This window comes from Corylus avellana, chromosome ca1 (assembly GCF_901000735.1).
Source record: "Corylus avellana chromosome ca1, CavTom2PMs-1.0".
Classification (NCBI taxonomy): Eukaryota; Viridiplantae; Streptophyta; class Magnoliopsida; order Fagales; family Betulaceae; genus Corylus; species Corylus avellana.
This window is the reverse complement of record NC_081541.1, coordinates 1,800,055-1,822,178: the sequence shown is the minus strand read 5'-3', so window position 1 is coordinate 1,822,178 and position 22,124 is coordinate 1,800,055. Positions and strand designations below refer to the sequence as shown.

At 35.3% G+C, this 22,124-nt stretch overlaps 1 protein-coding gene across 1 annotated transcript; it reads left to right on the top strand.

The window, feature by feature from the left end:
• Nucleotides 1-1,172: 1,172 nt before the first annotated feature.
• Nucleotides 1,173-2,527, top strand: LOC132166186 (uncharacterized). Its single transcript, XM_059576966.1, has 2 exons — nucleotides 1,173-1,700; nucleotides 1,784-2,527. Exons 1-2 carry the CDS (start codon nucleotides 1,173-1,175, stop codon nucleotides 2,525-2,527), a joined length of 1,272 nt encoding a protein of 423 aa, XP_059432949.1.
• Nucleotides 2,528-22,124: the final 19,597 nt, after the last annotated feature.

The following is a 22,124-nucleotide window of genomic DNA, read 5'->3' as shown; positions in this document are numbered from 1 at the left end:
TCACTGTCTTGTGGTTTGTCAGATTATGGCAAATGTCTGATCCTTGGTATTTTTATAACTTTCAGAGATTGTATAAATTTGTTGTGTTGGGATTGTGTATGGTATTATATTAAACTTTTGAATGTAATGAATGTGGCAGGTTACGTCATGGGTACACATTGTATGATGTTTGAAGTCCATCATGGGGGTTGTTTTAACAGGCAATATATGATTAATTATGTAGGGGGCAATGTTAGTAATTACCCAGACCCGTATGATGGGAACAAATTGAAATTTTCTGATATAGAAGACATATGTAGGACATGTGGGTATAGGTCTGGGGACCTTGTTTATTACAGTGTACCAGGTTTGCCATTAGACCAAGGGCTAAGACTTCTGTCATCTGATTACAATGTAACTGAAATGGTGGCAAAACATATAGATCATTCTCTTGTAGTGTTGTATATAGTAACTTATGGTGTAGCAAATGATGTAGTTGATGTAGATGAAGAAGATGATTCAGAGTATGAGAGGGACTTTGTGTTTAGGAATGATGCGTTCTGGGATTCAGTTCTTAGTGATGATACAGATTGTCTTGATTCTGATGAGGATACCACTCATCGTACTGAGGCCATTCCTGAGGGGGTTGAAAATGCTGAAGAGGTTGTTGAGAAGGTGGATGTGGAAGGGAGTGTTGATGATGTTTCTGGGGAGGGTGATGCTGGGGAGGGAAATGCTGGGGAGGGTGATGTTGGTGAGGGTGGGGAAGAGAGAGAAGGGAGTGATAGTAGTGGAGACATGTATGATAGTGATAAGCTAGAATCACCACATGGTAGTGGTGATGAAAGAGTAGTACACTTATCCCGTAAGGATGTAACCAAAAGAATCCCTTTTGATCATAGTGATATGAATAATCCGACATTAGTTGTAGGGAATACATTTCATAGTGCAGTGGAATTTAGGAAAGCCGTGAGACAATACAATATTAGTAGAGGGAGGATTTGAAATTCAAGAGAAATTAAAACAAGAGGATTGTGATTGTTTGCAAAGATCCAAGGTGCAACTATAGGGTGTATGGGAGGCAGTTGAAGAATGAGATGACATTCCTTTTAGTGTCTATAAGGCCCAAACACACTTGCACTAGGAAGTACCAAAATCATATGCTCACTTCAACTTGGATTGCTGAGTGGTGCATGGACTCTTTTAGGGAGCAGCCAAACATGCCCATAGATATTTTGCAAAAAAAGGTGAAAGCAAAATGGAATGTGGATGTGCATGTCAGTTCTTTGTATAGGGCAAGGAAAAGAGCAAGGGAAATTATTTTTGGTAAACTGGATGAGCAGTATTATCGGTTGTGGGATTATTGCTCCATGGTTAGGAGCACTAACGTGGGCAGTTGTTTGATATTGATGGTTGAGAGACCAATGCCTCAGGTGCCATGCAGATTTCAAAGGCTGTATTTTTCATTGACAGCCATGAAGAATGGTTTTGTGGAAGGGTGTAGGCCTGTAGTAGGTCTTGATGCATGTTTTTTAAAGGGTACGTATAAGGGGCAGATGATGGCTGCTGTGGGCAGGGATGCCAACAACAACATGTACCCTATTGCAATTGTTGTTGTAGAGGCTGAGACAAAAGACAGCTGGACATGGTTTCTAGAGGCGCTTGTTACAGATCTTGGCCCTACTCGACATGGGTGGACTTTTATTTCAGATCGACAGAAGGTAAAATAATAGTTATTTCAATTATTCATATAATTTAAATGTTTAGTGTAATGCAACTAATTATGTTTTCAATTATTGTGCAGGGCCTCGTTCCAAGCCTAGAACAAGTATGTCCGCAGTCCGAGCATCGTACATGTATTAGACACTTGTACGCAAATTTCAGGAACTCAGGTCATAGGGGTGTGCTACTAAAGGATCTTCTTTGGCAAGCTGCGGCATCCTACACAAAGCAAGAATTCAACAGAGTAATGGATGACATAAAGAAGATGAGTAAGGATGCACATGCCTACCTGGAGAAGATTGACCCCAACACTTGGTGTAGGGGATGGTTCAATACAACTTGTAAGTCTGGCCTCTTACACAACAACACTTGCGAGAGCTTCAATTCATGGATTAAAAAATACCGTGACCAGACAATCCTGAGTATGTTGGAAGCTATTAGATATAAGTTGATGAGAAGGTATGTGAGGAAGAAAGAATTAATCAGCTCAATGGAGGAGGCTTTAGGGCCAAAGATTATAAAGAAGTTAGAAAAAGAAGAGGATGAAGCTTCTAATTGTTGGTGTACATACGCCGGTCAAGGTATGTTTGAAGTTGAGTGCATGGGGAAGAAATTTGTTGTAGATGTGGATGGTAGAACTTGTGGATGTAGGAAATGGGATATAACTGGTATCCCATGTTCTCATGGCATTTCTACCATTTTACACCAAGGTGGAGACCCAGCCGAATATTTGAGTGATTACTATGGTAAGGAGAAGTACTACAAGTCATATGACTACACTGTCTTCCCTGTGCCAAGTGAAGATCAGTGGCCAATAAGCAACTAACCAAAGATTGAGCCACCGAAGATGAGGGTAGCTCCTGACAGACCTAAAAAAATTAGACAAAGGGGTGCGGATGAACCAAGAAATGCTCATTCAATTAGGAGGGGGGGCCACAAGAATCAATGTGGGTATTGCATGAAGCTTGGTCACAACAAGAGGTCATGTGTAGGCAGGCAGAGACAAGCGGAACGAAGGTCATGTGTCAGAGAGTACTATAAAGAGAATGCATCAACTGACTGGAACTTGGACATGGTAATGGTTTATTCATTGAGAATATTTACTTTTTAGTGTTTACTGCATAAATTGTTAATTTACTAAATTGATTTGTGTATTTTGTTTGTTGATTGTTTGTGTTTGTAGTTGGATGGATCTTCAACTACCACTTCATCTACTGGCAGGAAAAAGAGAAAAGTGAACACACCATCAAGTTCAAGCACGGCAGGGAGATCACAATCTGGTGGATGTTCAACATCCATAAGTCAAACACCTACACATCCTGAATCCTAGCCTTCATTTAGGCCAGCCTCACACATTGCATCACTTCATGTCTCACATACTACATCCCATCCTACAGCACAGCCTTCATTCAGACCAGCCGCACATGTTGCATCATTGCATGTCTCACATACTGCATCCCAGCCTACAGCACTGCCTGCATTTAGGCCAGCCTCATCGAATGCACCACTGCATGTCTCACAGCCGAAATTTAAGCCATGTGAAGAGATTGCATTACAGCAACAGTCAAAGCCTGTGGGAGTAGCAACTTCTGTCAGCCAGCATGTGAGAGCTGCACCTTCTGCCACCCAGCCAGTCAGAAAAGCAACACCTTATGCATACAAACCGAGTGTGAGTAATTTTTCATATTGTTTATATAAATTAAACCCTTAAACAAAAATTAGAGGACTAATTCTATGTGATTAATTGCAGGCATCTACCATATTTGGTTCTAAGAAAAAAAGAACACTAAGGTTGGCCACAAGGACAAGGGCATGTGGCAGGTTGAGGGAACTTGTTAGTAGTGGAAGAGAACCTACAAAGCAAAAGATTGTAGTTGACTTGACTGGTAACCCTGCTGGGCCACCCCCAATTCCAGGTGGTGGACCAGTATGCGCTTGGGGGCCTCCTAAAGCAGGTGGTATTACATTTCGTACTGCCCCACCTGATTTTGACATACAAAAGGCAAAAGGGACAGCTCTTGACCATCCACCAGGATTTCAGAAACATGTTAGAAGAATGGATAGGGGGAAAGATAAGTCCACCAAAACAGTGAAGGATAAAGGAAAGCAGAAGATGCAGTAACCATCACATTACCAAAATCGTTTGCTGAAATTGTTTGTCTCAGTTTGAACTGTTTTATTGGTAACTACTTGTTGTGTGTTGGGGTATTTTGTAAACATTGTAATGTATTTAGGGTTGATGGCCATGTATTTTTTGAATACAGTTTATGCAAGCTGAAGCTTGGTGTTGTGTTTAGGTACATGTATGTATAAATTAAGGTGTAAATGTTGAAGTGCTTGCATTGATATGAATTGTAAGTTACTTTTGAATTGTAAGTTACTTTTGATGGCCATGTATGTGTTCAACACATTTGGACCAAATTTTGGTGTTTGATTGCTAGTGATTGCATTGACATGAATTGTAGGTTAATTTTGATGCCATGTATGGGTATTACGACATTTGGACCAAATTTTGGATTAGAAGTAAATAAGGAGTGGTCTTTAAGTAGTTGTGATTAAATATATGTACTGCTTGAATTGATTTTGGTGTAAATTTGGTTTTAAGGGTACGTGTAAACTTTAGTGTAAATTTGGTAGTGCTTGACAACATGTGGATGAAAATATTGAGCCAATGTTTTATTTGTTTGATATTAAGGTAACACAACAGCAAGCAATAACATCAATTGGGGTCAATACCATGAATTAAGAGGACAAATCCATTTCTTCACTAGAGTCAATTGTGCCAACAAAATCCACCAATTTCAATACAATCACTACGAAATTTGCCAACAAAATCCATCCACTGCATGACTAGACTCAGTTGTGCCAACAAAAACCATACAAACCATAACAAATATTACAACCTAACTAATACCAGCGAATACATTACCAAAATCGTCAATTCATACAAGTCTTATAGAAATAAACAAAACAAGATGTCTATCTCAGCTGCTTAACATCAGCCTTGTTGCAAGTCCATTAGAAAAACGGAAACACACAAGTACAGCAACAAGACACCAAAAAGATGCAAGTGCAACTCGAAACTTCAGCTGCATCCAACGATACTCAGTCTCAACCCTTTGAAGTTTAACTTCAAAATTTGCAGCATCAACTTCAATTTTGGACTTGTATTCAGCAAGCTCAAGCTTGCATTTGAAGATTTACATTGCCCTTTCGGACTTCAACTCGTTCTGCCACTCCATCAACATTGACATCACTCGATCACCACACACACAAATTTCAGGTTCAACCCATTTAAAATAATTGCAACCACGGTTTTGTTCATTCTGCATAATCACGTAAATTAAGGTCACAAAAACAATGGTCACAAATATTAGGGTTTACCCAATTAATACAGAATTTGGGCATAACGGGGATGAGCTTCAATTCATGTGAAAAAATAAATTCTAAAACACATCTTACCAAATAATTAACATAAGCATAAAACCTTTTGCCATAATTTTTACTTGTTGATGCAGTTTTGATAACTGTTTTGCTCCCACATTTGCAAATTGGATAGCTCGATCCTGAATCGCATACCTCACCCTCGGACTGCTCCATATTTCACCCTCGTCACCTCGCCGGTACTGGGTACTGGGTAATTTTGCCGGTGGATGATAGAATCGATTTTCACCAGTACTGGGTAACCCCACCGTGTGGGATTCTTCACCGTCGACATGCACGTGACTCCCAGCTAGATCCTTAGCTTTGTTTCTTCGACTTCCTTCCTAATCTTTTCCAATGGATGGCTGGAACCCAGTGATTTTTTTCTACAGCTTGGGTAGTGGGTCTTCGTGGTCCTCGTTCTCGGTGATTTCTTGCACGGCTTCGGTAGTGGGTCTTCGACCTCTCTCGTTCTCGGTGGTTTATTGCACAGCTTGGCTAGAGGGTCTTCGATCTCTCTCGTTCTCGGTGGTTTCTTGCACGGCTTGGGCAGTGGGTCTTCGAGCTCTCTCGTTTTCGGTGGTTTCCTCGACAGCTTCGGTAGTGTTTAGGCCTTATATGTTGGTTACTTTGTGACGGAGGGTGAGTGAGTGTGAGTGTGAGTGTGTGTGAGGGCAAAAGGGGTAAGTTGAGGCAAAAAAATCACGTGAAAGTCACATGATGTCCATTCCGTTTGGTTTACAGCTTCAGGTAGACGGAAGGGCCTTATTTGAGAGAAAATAGAAGTTTAAGGATCCAAAATAAGAGTTTTTGAAGTTCAGGGGGGATCTTCAAAATCGGCCGGAAGTTCAGGGGGCCTTAGTGAAGTTTCCCCTAATTTTTATCTCCCATTCTCCCCCGTTAATTCCAGAGATATCTTCTCCTTCCAATATTCTCTCAACTCTCCTCTCCATCTCTCCATGATATTTCCTCCTCCAATAACATGATACCTGCCTTGAGGTATTGACGCCATACACTGCACTGACAACCTTTCCAGACAACGTTGCAATGAACAAACTAAGGATATATTGATCCTTTCTCTCCCAAATCACAAATTCAGGATTCAAGGAGACAGAATCCTTCTCATCAGATTCTGAAATGAATTTGGGTGGACAGGGCTCCGAACCATCAACAATACCCAACAGCCCATTTTTCCCGAGTATGGGGAGAAATTGACACGCCAGATAATTGTCATCAGATTGAGTTTTACTATTTTGTGAGTTGAGTGGGGCTCTGTTTTTGTGCTGAGTGTATTTTTGTTGTATAAATTCACTGCTGGGGTGTTTGTTCACTGGTGTGCTTTTATAAATTCACTCATTCATCAAAAAAAGATGTGAAGCAGCACCGATGGTACTAGATTCAACGATTTGAGAATAAAATGCAGGAAAGAAAAAGAAATTTTGGGTGCGAATCTTTATGGCTTTGATACCATGAAAGAAAGTGTTGTGGAATTGATTTGGCCAGAATATATGAATACTCCTGTTGTGCTCTATTTCATTTATAGTTAGGCAGTAAAACTATACAAAGATAACTTCAAGTATTTGTGCAGCTATACCGAATACAACTAGAACTAAAGAATAAATATAATAATACAGGATATATATATACAAATCAGTAAAAGAAAGAAAGAGCTGTTACTAATCTCTAATCTTTTATCAATGCGAGTTTGAATATCTCTTCTATCTCTTCCATCATCAAATATCTTCCTGGTTGGTCATTAGCGCCGAAAAGCTGCAGCTTGTACAGCAGAAACTGCTTTTGCAAACTATAATCCTCAAGTCGTTGGCCATTAGAGTGAAGGCTTCAACTTTTGTATGTGTTTTCGCAGTTTTGAGAGATATTGGGAGTTCGGATAGATCAGGTAAGGCGGGGGCATCCAACCACCATTCTAGAAGTTCTTCTCCATAGAAATTACCTTTCTCAATACACTTATTCCTTCTCTCACCATTAATGGTGGTGAAGTTCCATATGATGCCTTGCGTTATGAAGAGCATCGCATCAAGTGGTTCTCCCTCCCTGACAATGTAGCTGTGCTGGTTGTAGTGCACTGGCTTGAGATAGTCGCAGATCAACTACAAATGTTGGCCACTTTTTCCTTCAAGCTGTGGCACCTAGCAGAAACATAAAAAAGGATAAATGAGAAAGGGTAATTTCATTAAGGAAATAATTACATGAAGGAAGCTTCTTAGGTTACTTTTATCATCGACGTTAGTTTACTCTCTTCGAAGAAAAGAATGCATGTCAACGGTCTTCAAGATCAATGCTAAAATTGGGTTCTTGGATCATGACCAACTGCACCTTAAATATCAATTCAATTCATTTAAAATAAAATCATATATAATCATTCTTCCCAAGAAAAATGATTATAGTTTTCAATTGAACGACTATATATTTTGCTTAAAAGGAAACAAAAAAAGACTTACTTTTTTTAGCAGGGGTAAACAAAGATGGCACTTAATCTCTGTTATAAGATCTTTGGAAAGATATTGAAGGATCGGTTCCTCTATATCAAAATCTTTAGTTTCTTCCAATTTGAGCTGCATGCATTTGATGATCCGCTCTTTCATATTGCAAGGAAGCCTGTTTATAGTCACCCAGGACTCTATTTTTGATTTGATAGGCTCCATTTTGCATCTAATCTCATCCTCTCGATCCTTAGCTGCCCTCTCAGCTGCCCTCTCAGTTGCCATTGGCATGTATGTCTATTGCACAAGTTTGGTTTATCAAATTACAAAAAAAATGATGAATTTAATCATTAATACTAATATATAAAATAAACCTTCTCATAACCAATATCGTAGTATATTAAAAACTTTTAACTATCAAAATTACTATTTAATAAAATATATATGTTGTCAAATTTCAGAAATTTTTGAATCTACAAGACTCTATAAAAATTTAGTATATGTAGAAAATTTTAAACTCCTATTAACCTTTCAAAAAATAGAAATAATACAAATTACCAATTGTCTAAACTTAAGAAGGAAACTTTTAATGCCTTTTCCCCATAGAGAAGACCGAACATTTTTGGCTAGTTCGTGCCTTAATCCTCCCTTGTAATAGCTTCCACAACTAACAATTGAAGTTATACTTGTGGCAGTGTCTTCCTTAAAACAATAATTGATCTTGGTACAATATTCTATATACGGGAGAAAAACTTGAACCATGTACTGTAGCAAGGTATAGAGAGGAAAAGAAAAAGAAAAAAGGTAAAGGGATGAGTGGAAAAGAGTGGGGGTGAGGGGATTAAAAAGGTTCATGTCAGTACTAGAACTATTAACCATACAAAAATAGAACGAACTATCGAGTTGCAGGAGAGTGTCAACTTTGTGGGCTTCATAAAGGAATTTGTGTCCATAGTGTTAGTTCTTATGTTGGCTTAATTCAGTTCCAAAATGCAGAGGCTACTGTTCACGAGCTCAAACACTGATATAGAATGCTCAGAATCCAATCTCCACCGTTCATAATGTAGATTCATGTGTTATGAACGTCCCTGCAAAATTTCAGCTCAATCGGACCACAAACGCCTATCGATCGGGGCTGTTGATCAAGACTGGACAGCATTTCCAGAATGCTGTTTCACCCATGTCCGGACATGCCTTCCCCGGGTCCGGACCTCATTTCCAGAAACTCAAATTTTGCTCCGCAAAGCCGTGTCCGGACAGCCCATTAACATGTCCGGACACCCCGTAAGTTTGAGGCCCAAAAACGTGATTTTAAGTGGTTTAAGTCTAGGGTTTTGTCGGGGGTATATATACATCATTATAGAAGATAGAAGTACGAAATTTTCACCCCCAGAGAGTTCGTCGGAGGCTGTGCTAAGAGAGATCATATGTGGTGAGCGTTAAATTGAATCTCTTAGAGTTTTAGTTATTCCTTTGATAAATCTACGGTTGAGAAGTCTATCGGAAGGGTCCGGTAAAGGAGAATCACGTTGAAGAAGATTGTGAGCAAGGAGACGAGTTGTAGGCTTGTCGATCTTACTGAGCCAAGGTCTTGCAAAGGGTTGTAAGTGTTCCTAGTGTCTGTAATCTCTGGATAATCTTTTGATAGTGATTTCCTGGGTTTGGCTGCCCCGGAGAGGTTTTACTTTTAGATCGGTTTCTAAAAGGTTTCCTCTTCGTCACCAAAATATCTGTGTCTACCTCTTTATTGCTTTATATGTTTTGGGTGATTGAATTGTTTATTGCTTCATTATATTAATTCCGCATCAATTGTGATAAACAAGTTTTTGGAGTCGGTATAGCATTTTTCACATAGGACATAGCATCTCTTGCATTCATAGACATAACTTTAATTCTTAACCATTAAACTTAGATTGTCTGGGGGTGGCATAGGGACAGAAATAAGAATTTAATTGAGGGTCCTGCAGATTGTATAACAATTTTTTTTGAGGTGCCAAAGTAAAAAAATAAAAGACAAAATATTTTTTTAACATTGTGTGAGGGAGGAACAAGATTCTCCCCAATTTAAATGAATCGGATAATTTTTCGTTAGTTATAGTGGAGAGGTATTTTTGTTTTTTCACTTAAAAAGACAAAAATACTCCTTCATTATAACTAAAGAAGCGGATCTAATTTGGGGTGTCAATAATGGCTACTGTTTTTTTTTTTTAGTTTTTTAGTTTTTTTTTTTATTTATTTTTTAGGGAAAAGAGTTACAGGGAGAATGGTTACTGGTTAGAAATCAAAGAAATCTTCCGGAGTTTACTTTCATCAGTTTCATGCACGCTCGAAATTCCGATTATTCTATTCTAATTTATAGTCTGACTTTGGTAGGAGAGATTTAATAGAGTTGTTGACCACGTACGTACTGAGTCTACCCTTAGCAGAAGCCGACTGGTCCGACTGGTCTGGTCTGAAATGAGTGGGCCGGTCAAGTAGGCAATTTAAGTATCTAAATTAGCCTTACGTTGCAATATATATATAGCCTTAGATTGATCTCACAAGCTAAACTAGATCTTGTTTAATGGATATTTTTCGACCATTTGAAAAATAATTATAGATGTGTTGTTCAAGAAAAGTATAATCAAGATTAGGAGGGTACCAACACTAGTCATGGAAAAAAAAGAACTACAAAACATAAGGAAGTTTTGAAGATTTTGGTGGGTAAGTGTGAAAAGCAGCTGCAACAAATGCAGCTTAATAATAATAAATGCCTTAACAGAGCTGATAAAAGATGATACAGTACAGAAATTTTTTAAAGCTGGCCTTTTTCAGATTCTTTGTCCCAGTACTTACAGCTAGTGCATGTCCTTTCTATTCTATGCATACAAAAATCATCTGATCACACGTACACCTAAATTATATGATTAAGAAAAAAACAAAGTTGAGCACCAACCTGGGTATTCGATGAAGAACAAAAACATTAGCAAACCATAGATCAAAATGAAAACTGCGAAATAGTTTTCCCAAAAATAGGTACTTGTTTGAAGGTTTGAACCACAAAAATTACAAAAATTGGAGACTATATTAATGTATGAGAAAATAATAACATAATTAATTAATCAATGTGTGGGAATGGACAGTACACGAATTCCTGTTTTATTGTCATGTTCATTGCGTATATGGTTCAACAGAAACTTTTCATCACAAAGAATGTTTGACGTGGGACCATGTGATGCCTAGTGTTTTTTTTTTTTTTGGTAATATCTGGACTTTTTTTTTGGGGTTTTCTTAGTGATTTGAGGACTTCTGTAATTTTTTGGGTTTTCTTAAAACATTTTCAAATTTATACTATTTCCTTTTTAGAGTTTTCTATTAACTCTCAGATTTTGTTTTTTCTTTTAAAAACAATTTTCAGTAACTTGAGGATTAAATTTGTACTGAACCTTATTTTAATTATTGAGATCATCCAAATTTAGTAACTAGTGGTTTTTAATAAGAAAAAAAAAATTCAAGAAATGCTATAAACTATCTTTTTATCTTACAAGGCTAATGTGACAATCTCAATCAATTTTTTTTTTTTAACAATAATTGATCGAAGGATTGAATGGAACTACCATGTCAACTTTAGAAAGTAGATTAGACAAACACCACTTTTCATATATTAATTCTAAGTGCAGGCTGTCTTACAAGGCAGATGCTAGGTTTACAGACAAATTTTTTTAAAAAAACTTTTACAACATGATGTGGCACAACATGATTGAAAATAAGATAAATTCAACTTTTGAGAAACCCAATCATATTGTACCACATCATGTTTTAAAAGTTTTTTTGTAAAATTTATTTGTGAGCCTAGTATTTTTCTAAGACATGACATGTGCAATTCTCTTATTTATATATATATATATATATATGAAGCAGCAAAGGTTTTTGTAAAATCGTTTGCAGCATACTATACTCAATGGAAATACTCGGACCAAGAAAACACTATTAATAATAATGTTTGGCATCATGAGACCCAAAATAAAAGGGACCCAAAAAGAAATTGTCAGGATGAATAGGAAATGTAATGAATAAATAGTTATAAATTTCTTTCTCCTTAGAGATTATATTATAAACTGTAAAATGAACATGATAAACTCGAGGAGAGCAAGGGAGACGGCCGGGGATCTGGACAAATTAATTAAGCAAATATATAGTGACAGCAATTGGATTTAAGACTCTGCGGTGCAGCTGCAACTAATAAACAAGTTAGAGCAACTGTCACGGTTAAAGATATCTTTTCGTTATCATTCAAATCTTCCCTTTTTGTTTTATTTTTGACAACCAACCGTGTGGTCTTCCTTTTATTTATTTATTTTCCGATGGTTATCCTTCAAGTCTTTCCTTTTTGTTTTTTCTTTTCACAGTCATCCTTCAAGTCTTTAATCTTTATCGGCTTGCATCCGATGAAAATTCCGCATATTTATTCAAAACTAAGTCAGCATTAATTCGACAATTATTAGGTCACCACTTAGTGTAAAATTTTAAATAAATAAAAAGAGAATAATTTAATCAATAAAAATATTTGTTTTTATTGTCTTGTATTATTTTTTTTTTCCTTTAATAAATTTATCTTTAAATATGTGAGACTCACATATATATGAATTTTACATATTCAAGTCTTGGCCTTAATTTTGATAGTTAAGGACCTCTATTCTAATATGCATGCATGCTAAATGATTAATTACTTATTTTAAAAGTTTAAGCTAATAAAAAAAATTAGTTATTAATTCAATAGTTCAACAGTAATGAAAAAAAAAAACAGTAGGAACTTTCCAACAAAATAAAATAATTAAGAAATAATATACGAAAAGTAAGTGATATTCACTCAGGTCTTGTACTAACTGCCAAGGGTCTACTTTATCAAAATGGGCAGGAAAATTCAAGATTCCCAACATGAGGCGGCTAATGCACGCCTACGCTCTCGTTGGATGGATAGCCAGCTATTACATGTGTGGAGAAAATTGAAGAAACGTCATCCTTCTTGTTCTGTAGTACGTATAATATTCTAAATTTCCACCAGTTTTGGGAGTATATTCTGGAGATTGCTAATTACCGTTAGATAAGAAACTTCCGTTACAGCTGTTCTAGGAGTTCTATGTAGAAATGACCTTTTCCATGTGGGAATATATAGAGTTTTGAGTTCAATACTGTTACATTGATAAACTTAAGTGCAATTTCTCAGGTTGTGCACCATGCATATGATTTCTTTCAGAGAAGAAACGTAAGACTCTGCACCATATGAGCTATATATATAGCATACTCAATGCAAATACTAAAACCAAGAAAACATTAATGCTTGGCAAGCAGATATGACGCTTAATCTTCCTTTCAAGTTCTTTGGGAAGATCTGAACATCAACATCCTTTTTTTTTTTCTTTCAGCATGTGTTGAAAGATGGGCATACCTTTCAGTTGACAATCGTCTATATGTTTGTTACAAGACAAGTTCACATCATCAAATTTTATAGATAATTACATTAGCCTTAAATCTTAGGTTGATAAGATTATTTAATTGATGTTATTACACTTACATATATAGTTGACCCTTTTATACTTAATAATATTGATAGATAGGAAAATTATTAGCTATCAAAATTATTAATAAATTTCATAAATAGAAAAAGTTAATCAAATGTACAAAACTTGGACATAAAATTAAGTCTATATATAGAGAAATTTTCAACTCTCAATAACCTTCGACAAACCATAATCAACACAAATTACATAATCTAAACTCCAAAAAATTATAATAATAATAATAATAATAATAATTAATACCCTTAATTTTGCACAAGTGAACAATGAAATTAATTATAGCTGTACGTGGTACGTGTCTTCCTCAAACAATAATTTATCTTACTACAATCTTTGTGAAGAAAACTTTATCTATCTCTAAACATATATAGCATATAGTATGGTGAAAGAAAAAGGAAGACAGGAGTGAAGAAAATAATTTTTTGAATGGCCTGTAAAATTTTTTATTATGTGGCATCATCTAGCCATTAGATACGATATGCAACGTTAAATATTAATCATAAATGGAGAGGATTCTGTTTGGCTTAAGGCCCTTTCATGTGAAACATGATCCCTCTCCAGTCCATTCTGGATTGGAGAATATCCAGTTCATGACTAGAATTTATTCTCAGAAATTTTATAGCTACAAATGGAACAGAGTCCCCAAGAGGTAGATCAATCGGCTAGGACCACGCCTAATGAAGCAGAGATCACTAGTTCGAATCCCCCTCTTCCCTCTTGTGCGGACATGTCAAAAAAAAAAAAAAAATGGAACAGATATCCCACTAATAAAAATAATAATAAAATATTATTTTAAATTAAAAAAAAAGGCGTTGGGCATTGCAGGCCACTGGGTAGGGAGGTGCCCCCCCCCCCCCAGGGGCCACCCCTGAGCCAGCCCTTTTTTTTAGCTTGGCCCTTGGGGGTGGTAGAGACCCACCCCATGGGTAAATTTATTCGATCCTCACGGCGGCTATTGGGGGGTGGCCACCCTATCAAAAATGGTGGGCAGCCATACCCTCTGTAATTGTGACCACTCCTCTTTTCTATTTTTTATTATTTTATTAGTAGGATATGTGTCTAATTTGTAGGCATAGGATTTCTTCTTAGAAATCCTATTCCGAACTTTGAAACCTCTCAATTTGGACCACTGAACTTTCAATTGCAGTCAATTTACCCTCCGTCAATTTTTGCTATTAAAACCTCAAAAGACAAAGTATCCTTCATTTTATTTTATTAAAAAAATTGAAAAAAAAGACACAAGGTATTAACCGTGGGACACCTAGATATATATATATATATATATATATATATATATATATAAATTTAGTTTTTTTTTTAAAAAACCATTACAAACATTGCAATATATATATAGAGCACGTGGGAAGTTAAGAAATAAATTTTTTTTAAAAAAAGTAATATAAAAAGTAAATAAATCCAACCCTGAGTGTATACTTTATTAGTTGATTAAGTTAAACTTAAAATTTACTTTTAAAAAAATAAAAATATATTAAAAAAAATTATATAAACAGGTCAACCTGCGAACCCGAAGGTTGACCAGTGACACATTTATTAATCGGGTCATAAACGGGTTTTGACATGTGAAAGAAATTAACAATACGAAAATAATAAGATAATGACACCGAAATTTAAGTGGTTCAACTTAAATATTTACAATATTACATACTCTTATTTATAAAAGAATTATGTTGAATACAAAAAGATTTCTACTTTAACTAAGTTAGCTAAGTGATAATTTTTAATTATAACTCGGTAATATTCTTCAACTGTGACTCAGTAATAGCTTTCAACTGTAACTATTACTCTTGAACTTCATGAAATACTCTAACAACTTGAATCGGTTTAAACGGTACCTAAACTTTAATCTTAAAACCACATGTCGTATTCGTATTCAATTCCTAAATTGAAGTTAGATTGCCAGCCCTAGGTTGTAGGAGGCTACATGCCGGCAGTGGAAAGGTTGAAGTTGCGATTTTGAGGGATTAGGGATAAATGGTCTAAAGCGACAAATAAGACCTCATCATAGGTGAAAAAGACAAGAGAAAACTCTAGACAAATAGCAACAAAATGAAGCAACATCAAGAGAGAGGGGAGGAGGGAAAAACGGAGCTCCTCCCAGGCGGGAGCAAGGTTGGGAGTCTGTAAATTAGAAAGGAAAAAAAAAAAATTAAAAAGAGGTTGGTAGTCTGGTTTTCTCTTAGGCTAGGAGAGAGACGCTGCCGGAGCTTTTTCATACACAAGTATATTTGGCTACTTGATAACAATAAATTTTACTCATTAATCCAAAAAAAAAAAAAAAGAGAAGGAGAAAATGTGTATTTATATAAGAGTGAGTGAAATGAACCTGATAAAGTCGAGCGAGACCAGCTTTGGACATGTAAAGAGTACTGGAGGAGAGTGGATTTATAGTAGGATTTAGGACCGTACGTGCAGAAGGAGATTCAATATCCTCCATGCATTTTATATCCTTATCCCTCAAGTCTTTCTTTAATTTTTTTTTCTTTTATTACCTATCTCAGAAACTTTAATTTATTGCAACGTCAACTCGCGCGGCCAGCTGAAAGCGTATGTGAGGCTTAAACAAAAAAAATCAATTTATTTTTAACATTATCAAACATTTTTTTATTTAAATTTTCTTTTCAGCTTTATAGTTTATATCATATTAATCAATTCCCCTTTCAAACTATGTATCATACACACTCCTTGATTGAGATAAAGGATAGTTTTTTTTTCCCTTTGCAAACTATTTACCATAGACACCCCTTGATTGAGATATGTATGCGGAACCGAGTCCTGATTGGGAGTACGCGGCGTGCATAGCACGCCGTGAAGGAAAAAGTTTTTTTTTAAAATATTTTAATACAAAAAAAAAAAAATTTGCACTGGCGTGCATAGCACGCCGCGTGCGCTTTTACATTACCCATGCGGAAGCTGATTGACGTATTTGTGGCTGAAGTCATTCAACTTACGTAATAGTTGAAGGACAAGCCTCATTAATGTCCTCAACTAAAATGGCAGTACTATTGCCTCTGTTTGGCAGCTGACAGCCTGACACTTACTATTCATACCTTAAACTCTCAATATTTTTATTTTTTATGACTTGCGTAATAGTTGGAGGATAAGCCTCATTAATGTCCTCAACTAAATGGTAGTATTATCGCCTCTGTTTGGCAGCCGTCAGCCTGACATTTACTATTCATGCCTTAAACTCTCAATATTTTTATTTTTAATGACTTGCGTAATAGTTGAAGGACAAGCCTCATTAGGGCCGGCTCATTCAGGGCAGGTTCAGTGGCTAGGTCACTGATGTGGTCGCCTAGGGCCCTCGATTAGTAAGGTTCAAATTCTTTTTTTAATAAAGTCTAAATAATATTTTAATAAGGCCCAAAAAAATTTTTAATTTTATTTTAAAATAAGGCCTAATATTTTTTTTTTTTTTTTAAAAATAAGGCCTAAAATTTTTTTTCATAAAAATTTAAGGCCTCTAAAATAAAGTTCCAATATAATAAGTTTATTGTAAAATAAGATTAATTAACTCAAAAAAAAATGTCACATCATTTTTTTTGGACAATTAATTAAAAATTAAACTTAAAAGTCATGAAACAATAATGAAAATAAAAATAATAATAATATTATTTAATTAATATTTAAATATTAAAAAAAAATAAAGCCCGACTACAAAATTTCACCTAAGCTATGTTTGCCAAGAGCCGAGCCGGCACTGTAGATGGAACGGCACTGTTCCAGCTACAATGCCAACTGACAGGTAGCAGCAAAAATTGAATTTTTCATATTAATTTTTTTTTTTTTAAAGCAAAATATTAAAAAAAAAAAAAAATTAGGAGAAAGATGGGGTGGTTCCAGCCACCCCTCGGCAAACATAGCTCTAAAGCCCCAAATACAGCCGGCCCTGGCCTCATTAATGTCCTCAACTAAATAGCAATACTATTGCCTCTGTTTGGCAGCTGGCAGCCTGACACTTACTATTCATACCTTAAACTCTCAAAATTTTTATTTTTTTGATATAATATCTATCACTTTTTAATATTATTTAAATAAAAAAATAATTACAAAAAAATTTATTTTTATTTTTTTTATACTAAATATATATATATATTTTTTTACATCAATTAATTTTTACTACACTAACGTACCCGTATTATTAAACAGTAACATATCAATGTCAAACGAATCCATTTATCTTTATAAAAGAAGTAATTTGATGGCTCTCTGATCGACCCATTTCAGGTACAGTATTTATTGTAGAAATACTGCATGATTAGGAACTTTTGACACCAAGGTACGTGTTTCACGTCAATGGGAAGCCCCGGTCCGTTTTCAACTTCTGTATGGGTTTTCAAAATTTTGGAAGACATTGGGAGGTTGGATAGGTTGGCGACATCGGAGAGTTCCAACCCCCAATCTAGAAGTTGTTCTCCATAGAAACTACCTCCCTCAATACACTTAGCGCTTCCCTTACCATTAATTGTGGTGAAGTTCCATATAATGCCTTGCGTATCAAGTGGTTTTCCCTGCCTCACAATGTAGCTATGCTTGTTGTAATGCACTAGCGTGAGATAGTCACGTATCATCAATTGTAACCGTGAGTCATTTGGTCCTTTAAGCTGTGGCACCTAGCACAAGCAAAAGAGCATTAACGAGAACGGTACTGTCAAATAGGAAATGATTAAATTATCTGCAGGTGTATATATAGAAATTCATTGTCAAGAATTAAAACGGCTTGTAATATTTAAGGAAACACATTAGTTTACTACTTTCAATCCTAAGAATTACAATAATTAATAATAATAATTAAATGATTAAATTCACTATTTTTATTTTTATTTTTAAAAAAATTGATAATATATGTTATTAGAGTAATATTGGATATGAGTTTAAATTTCACAATTCAATTAAATATTTTCTAAAAAATTAATTTAATCATATAATAAAAAAAATAGTTATTAATTCAATAGTTAAACAGTAATGGGAAAAAAAAAAAAAAAGCAGTAGGAACTTTCCAACAAAATAAAATAACTAAGAAATAATATAAGAAAAGTAAGTGATATTCACTCAGGTCTTGTACTAACTGCCGATTAAGGAGGGTCCGCTTGATCAAAAATGCAGGAAAATTCAAGATTCGCAACATGAGGCGGCTAATGTACGCCTACGCTCTCGTTGGATAGCCATCTCTTACAAGTGTGGAGAAAATTTAAGAAACGTCATCCTTCTTGTTCTGGAGTACGTATAATATTCCAAATTTCCACCAGTTTTGGGAGTATATTCTGGTGATTGCTAACCGTTAGATAAGAAACTTCCGTTACACCTGTCCTAGGAGTTCTATGTAGAAATGACCTTTTCCATGTGGGAATATATAGAGTTTTGAGTTCAATACTGTTACATTGATAAACTTAAGTGCAATTTCTCAGGTTGTGCACCATATGATTTCTTCCAGGGAAGAAACGTAAGACTCTGCACCATATGAGCCATATATATATATATATATATATATATATATATAGCATACTCAATGCAAATACTCAGACCAAGAAAACATTAATGCTTGGCAAGCAGATATGACGCTTAATCTTCCTTTCAAGTTCTTTGGGAAGATAAGATAGTAGATTCTCAACATTAACATTCTTTTTTTTTTTTTGTTTTCTTTCAGCATGTGTTGAACGTTGGGCATGATCTCCTGTTTTATACATTTAGAGAGCTAGTTTCTAGATATATCCATAGATCTATTTCTCGTTCTTTTAACTTTCATGTTTTGTATGATTCTTCTGACCTTTCAGTTCCCAACTATCTATATGTCTGTTACAAGACAAGTTCACATTATCAAATTCTATAGATAATTACATTATCCTTAAATCTTAGGTTGATAAGATATGAGGAATTTAATCATTTAATCGATGTTATTACACTTACATATATAGTTGACCCTTTTATACTTAATAATATTGATAGATAGGAAAATTATTAGCTATCAAAATTATTACTAAATTTCATAAATAGAAAAGGTTCTACAAATGTACAAAACTTGGACATAAAATTAAGTCTATATATAGAGAAATTTTCAACTCTCAATAACCTTCGACAAAACATAATCAACACAAATTACATAATCTAAACTCCAAAATAATAATAATTAATACCCTTAATTTTGCACAAGTGCAATGAAATTAATTGTAGCTGTACGTGGTACGTGTCTTCCTCAAACAATAATTTATCTTACTACAATCTTTGTGAAGAAAACTTTATCTATCTCTAAACATATATAGCATATAGTATGGTGAAAGAAAAAGGAAGACGTACAGGAGTGAAGAAAATAATTTTTTGAATGGCCTGTAAAATTTTTTATTATGTTGCGTCATCTAGACCATTAGATACAACATTAAATATTGATCCTCAATGGAGGGGATTCTGTTTGGCTTAAGGCCCTTCCATGTGTCTTGAGATTGTCTACACCCCTCTTGTTTGATACCTATATATGGTGCGTTCAAATAGTTAATAGAGATGCTGAGGGGTCTAGACGTACAATCATATTAATTACAGATTACGAAGGTGAAGCATACATTGCACGCCAAATCCCCCACCCCGGCACCCCCGGTCCATTTTGACAAGTGAGAGGCCCGGCATCTCATTTCCTACAATAATGCTAGAGCTGTTTCCAATTTCCATTCTTTTGACTTAAGCCTTCGTAAATTTTAAGAAAGAACTACCATTGATTGGGGTACCAGGTTGTAGCTTCGCCCGCTACCGTTGATTTGTTATTCCCACCTTTTCGGCACTTCATTAATTACTCATAATTCCGTACGTGTATGTTGCGCAATTGGGTCTCACTTCAGGCCTATCCCTGTCCTTTTTCTTTTCTTTTTCATTTTTAACATTCAATAATTAAATGAGGGTCAATGCTTAAACCCTAAACCCTAAATCTTATACAATTAAATATTAAGAAAGAGAATTTAATATGAAGAAGTAATAAAGACATCAAAAATAAAACTAGGTTGATTAATTTATTGTGTAAAGAAAAACATGGGGAAAAGGAGGTACAAATTAAGATGACTAGAAAAACAAAAACATTATCAAGATGTCGAAAGTGGCAACGGTTAACATTAACAGCGAAAAACTAAAGATTTGTGTGGCACAGCTGGTCTTGAATTTTCCATTAACAGACAGCTAGTACGTACTGTTATGCTTAGCCATTTTTGGAGAAATTTATATTCTTGTTTTCCTTAATTAAGGTGCCGGATAACTCCATGTGCAAAGGCTTTTGCAGCAGAAGCTGCTCGGGTATGCATGGGAACAAGATGTTTCAAGTCATTGGCCGTTAGAGCAAAGGCTTCAACTTTTGAGTGGGTTTTGACAGTTTTAGTGGAGTTTGGGAGCGATTTTTTGTGTGAGGAGTAGTGGTTCAACATCCACTCTAGAAGTTCTTCTCCGTAGAGCTCAAATTTTTCAATAGACTGATGATCAACGCCATCTGAGACGGTTCCCTCAGCATTCTCATCATTATTGGTTTTGAAACACCATACACTACCTTGCGTGATGAAGAGCATCGAAGTAAGTGGTTCTCCCTCCCGGAGAATGTAGCTATCCTCACTGTAGTACTTTGGCTTGAGAGATTCGCAGATCCGTTCCAGCAGATTTTGATCACCTTGATTTTCAAGTATTGGAACCTAGCTTGTAAACAATCGAGAAGAAGAATAATGAGAACAAGTCCGAGAGTGTATGGATATTCAACTGTAAAGCACTAAAATAACTTTTTTTTTGTTTGCTAAAAAAGACCCACTTTTTTTAGTAAGGGTAAACAAAGATGGTGCTTAATTTCTGTTATAAGATCTTTGGAAAGGTGAGAGATCGGTTTCTCCATATCAAAATCTTTATTTTCTTCCAGTTTGTGTCGTATGCAGGTGATGATCGGCTCTTTCATATTTTCAGGGAGATGGTTTCTAGCCATCCAAGACTCTATTTTTGTTTTTGTAAGTCCCATTTCACGTTCAATCTCCTCTAACTTTTTAGCCTTATTTGCTGCCTTCTCGGTTGCCATCTGCATGTATGTCTGTTACACAAATTTGGTTTATCAAATCACTAAAATAATGATAAATTTAATCATTTATACTAATAATATATACAATTGACCTTCTCATAACTAATATTAATTGTAGTCTATAAAAAACTTTCAACTATCAAAATTACTAATTTTTTTAGGTTGGCCTTTTAGAATATTCTTTATCCTATGCATACAAAAACCATCTAATCTAATTCTGATCATACACCTAATTATATGAATAACGGTCTTGAATCTTAAAAAACACAAAATAAAGATGTCGAGCACCAACCTGCGCATTACCGATGAAGTATAAAAACAATAGCAAACCATAGATTGAAATAAAAACTGCGAAGCAGTTTTCCCAGAAGTAGGTACTTGTTTCAAGGTTTTGACCAAGAGAACTGCAAATATTGGAGAACTATATTAATGTATGAGATAATGTCCTAAATCAATGTGTAACATGACATGCTCATTGATAACAAACACGGATAAAAACATATAAGAATTAGCTACAAACTAATCTAATAAAGTGACATGTGTTCCTAAAGCATGTGACAAGCACATGCTTTCTTATTAATGGTATTAAAAAAATGTAAGAAGCACATGCTATTAAAAAAACATGTGTTTCTCGTATGCTAAGAACACTTGGCAATTTATTGGACTAGTTGTATGAATTAGTTACGAACTGGTTTTGTAACTAATTTATGTCTGGTAAAAACAATTTTGGAGAGACAAAGAGTCTAACATGTGCAAACCTCAAATTTCGAAGGCCCCACCAGAAACAATACATGATCTTTTGTGGAATATTTGTGGACGACACAGTACCAGATTTAATAGCTTCAAGGAATATTCCAAAATCAACGAGAGTTGTATTTGTTATTTGTGCAGGGCAAGCATCATCTAAAAGTGTGTAATTTCCTAAATTGCGACCACATTTAAAAGATC

Excerpts from the sequence above, each read along its gene's own strand:
- LOC132166186 (XM_059576966.1), top strand. The coding sequence starts at position 1,173 with ATGGACTCTTTTAGGGAGCAGCCAAACATGCCCATAGATATTTTGCAA. Across the intron at positions 1,701-1,783 it reads TTATTTCAGATCGACAGAAG|GGCCTCGTTCCAAGCCTAGA; the intron begins GTAAAATAATAG and ends ATTATTGTGCAG.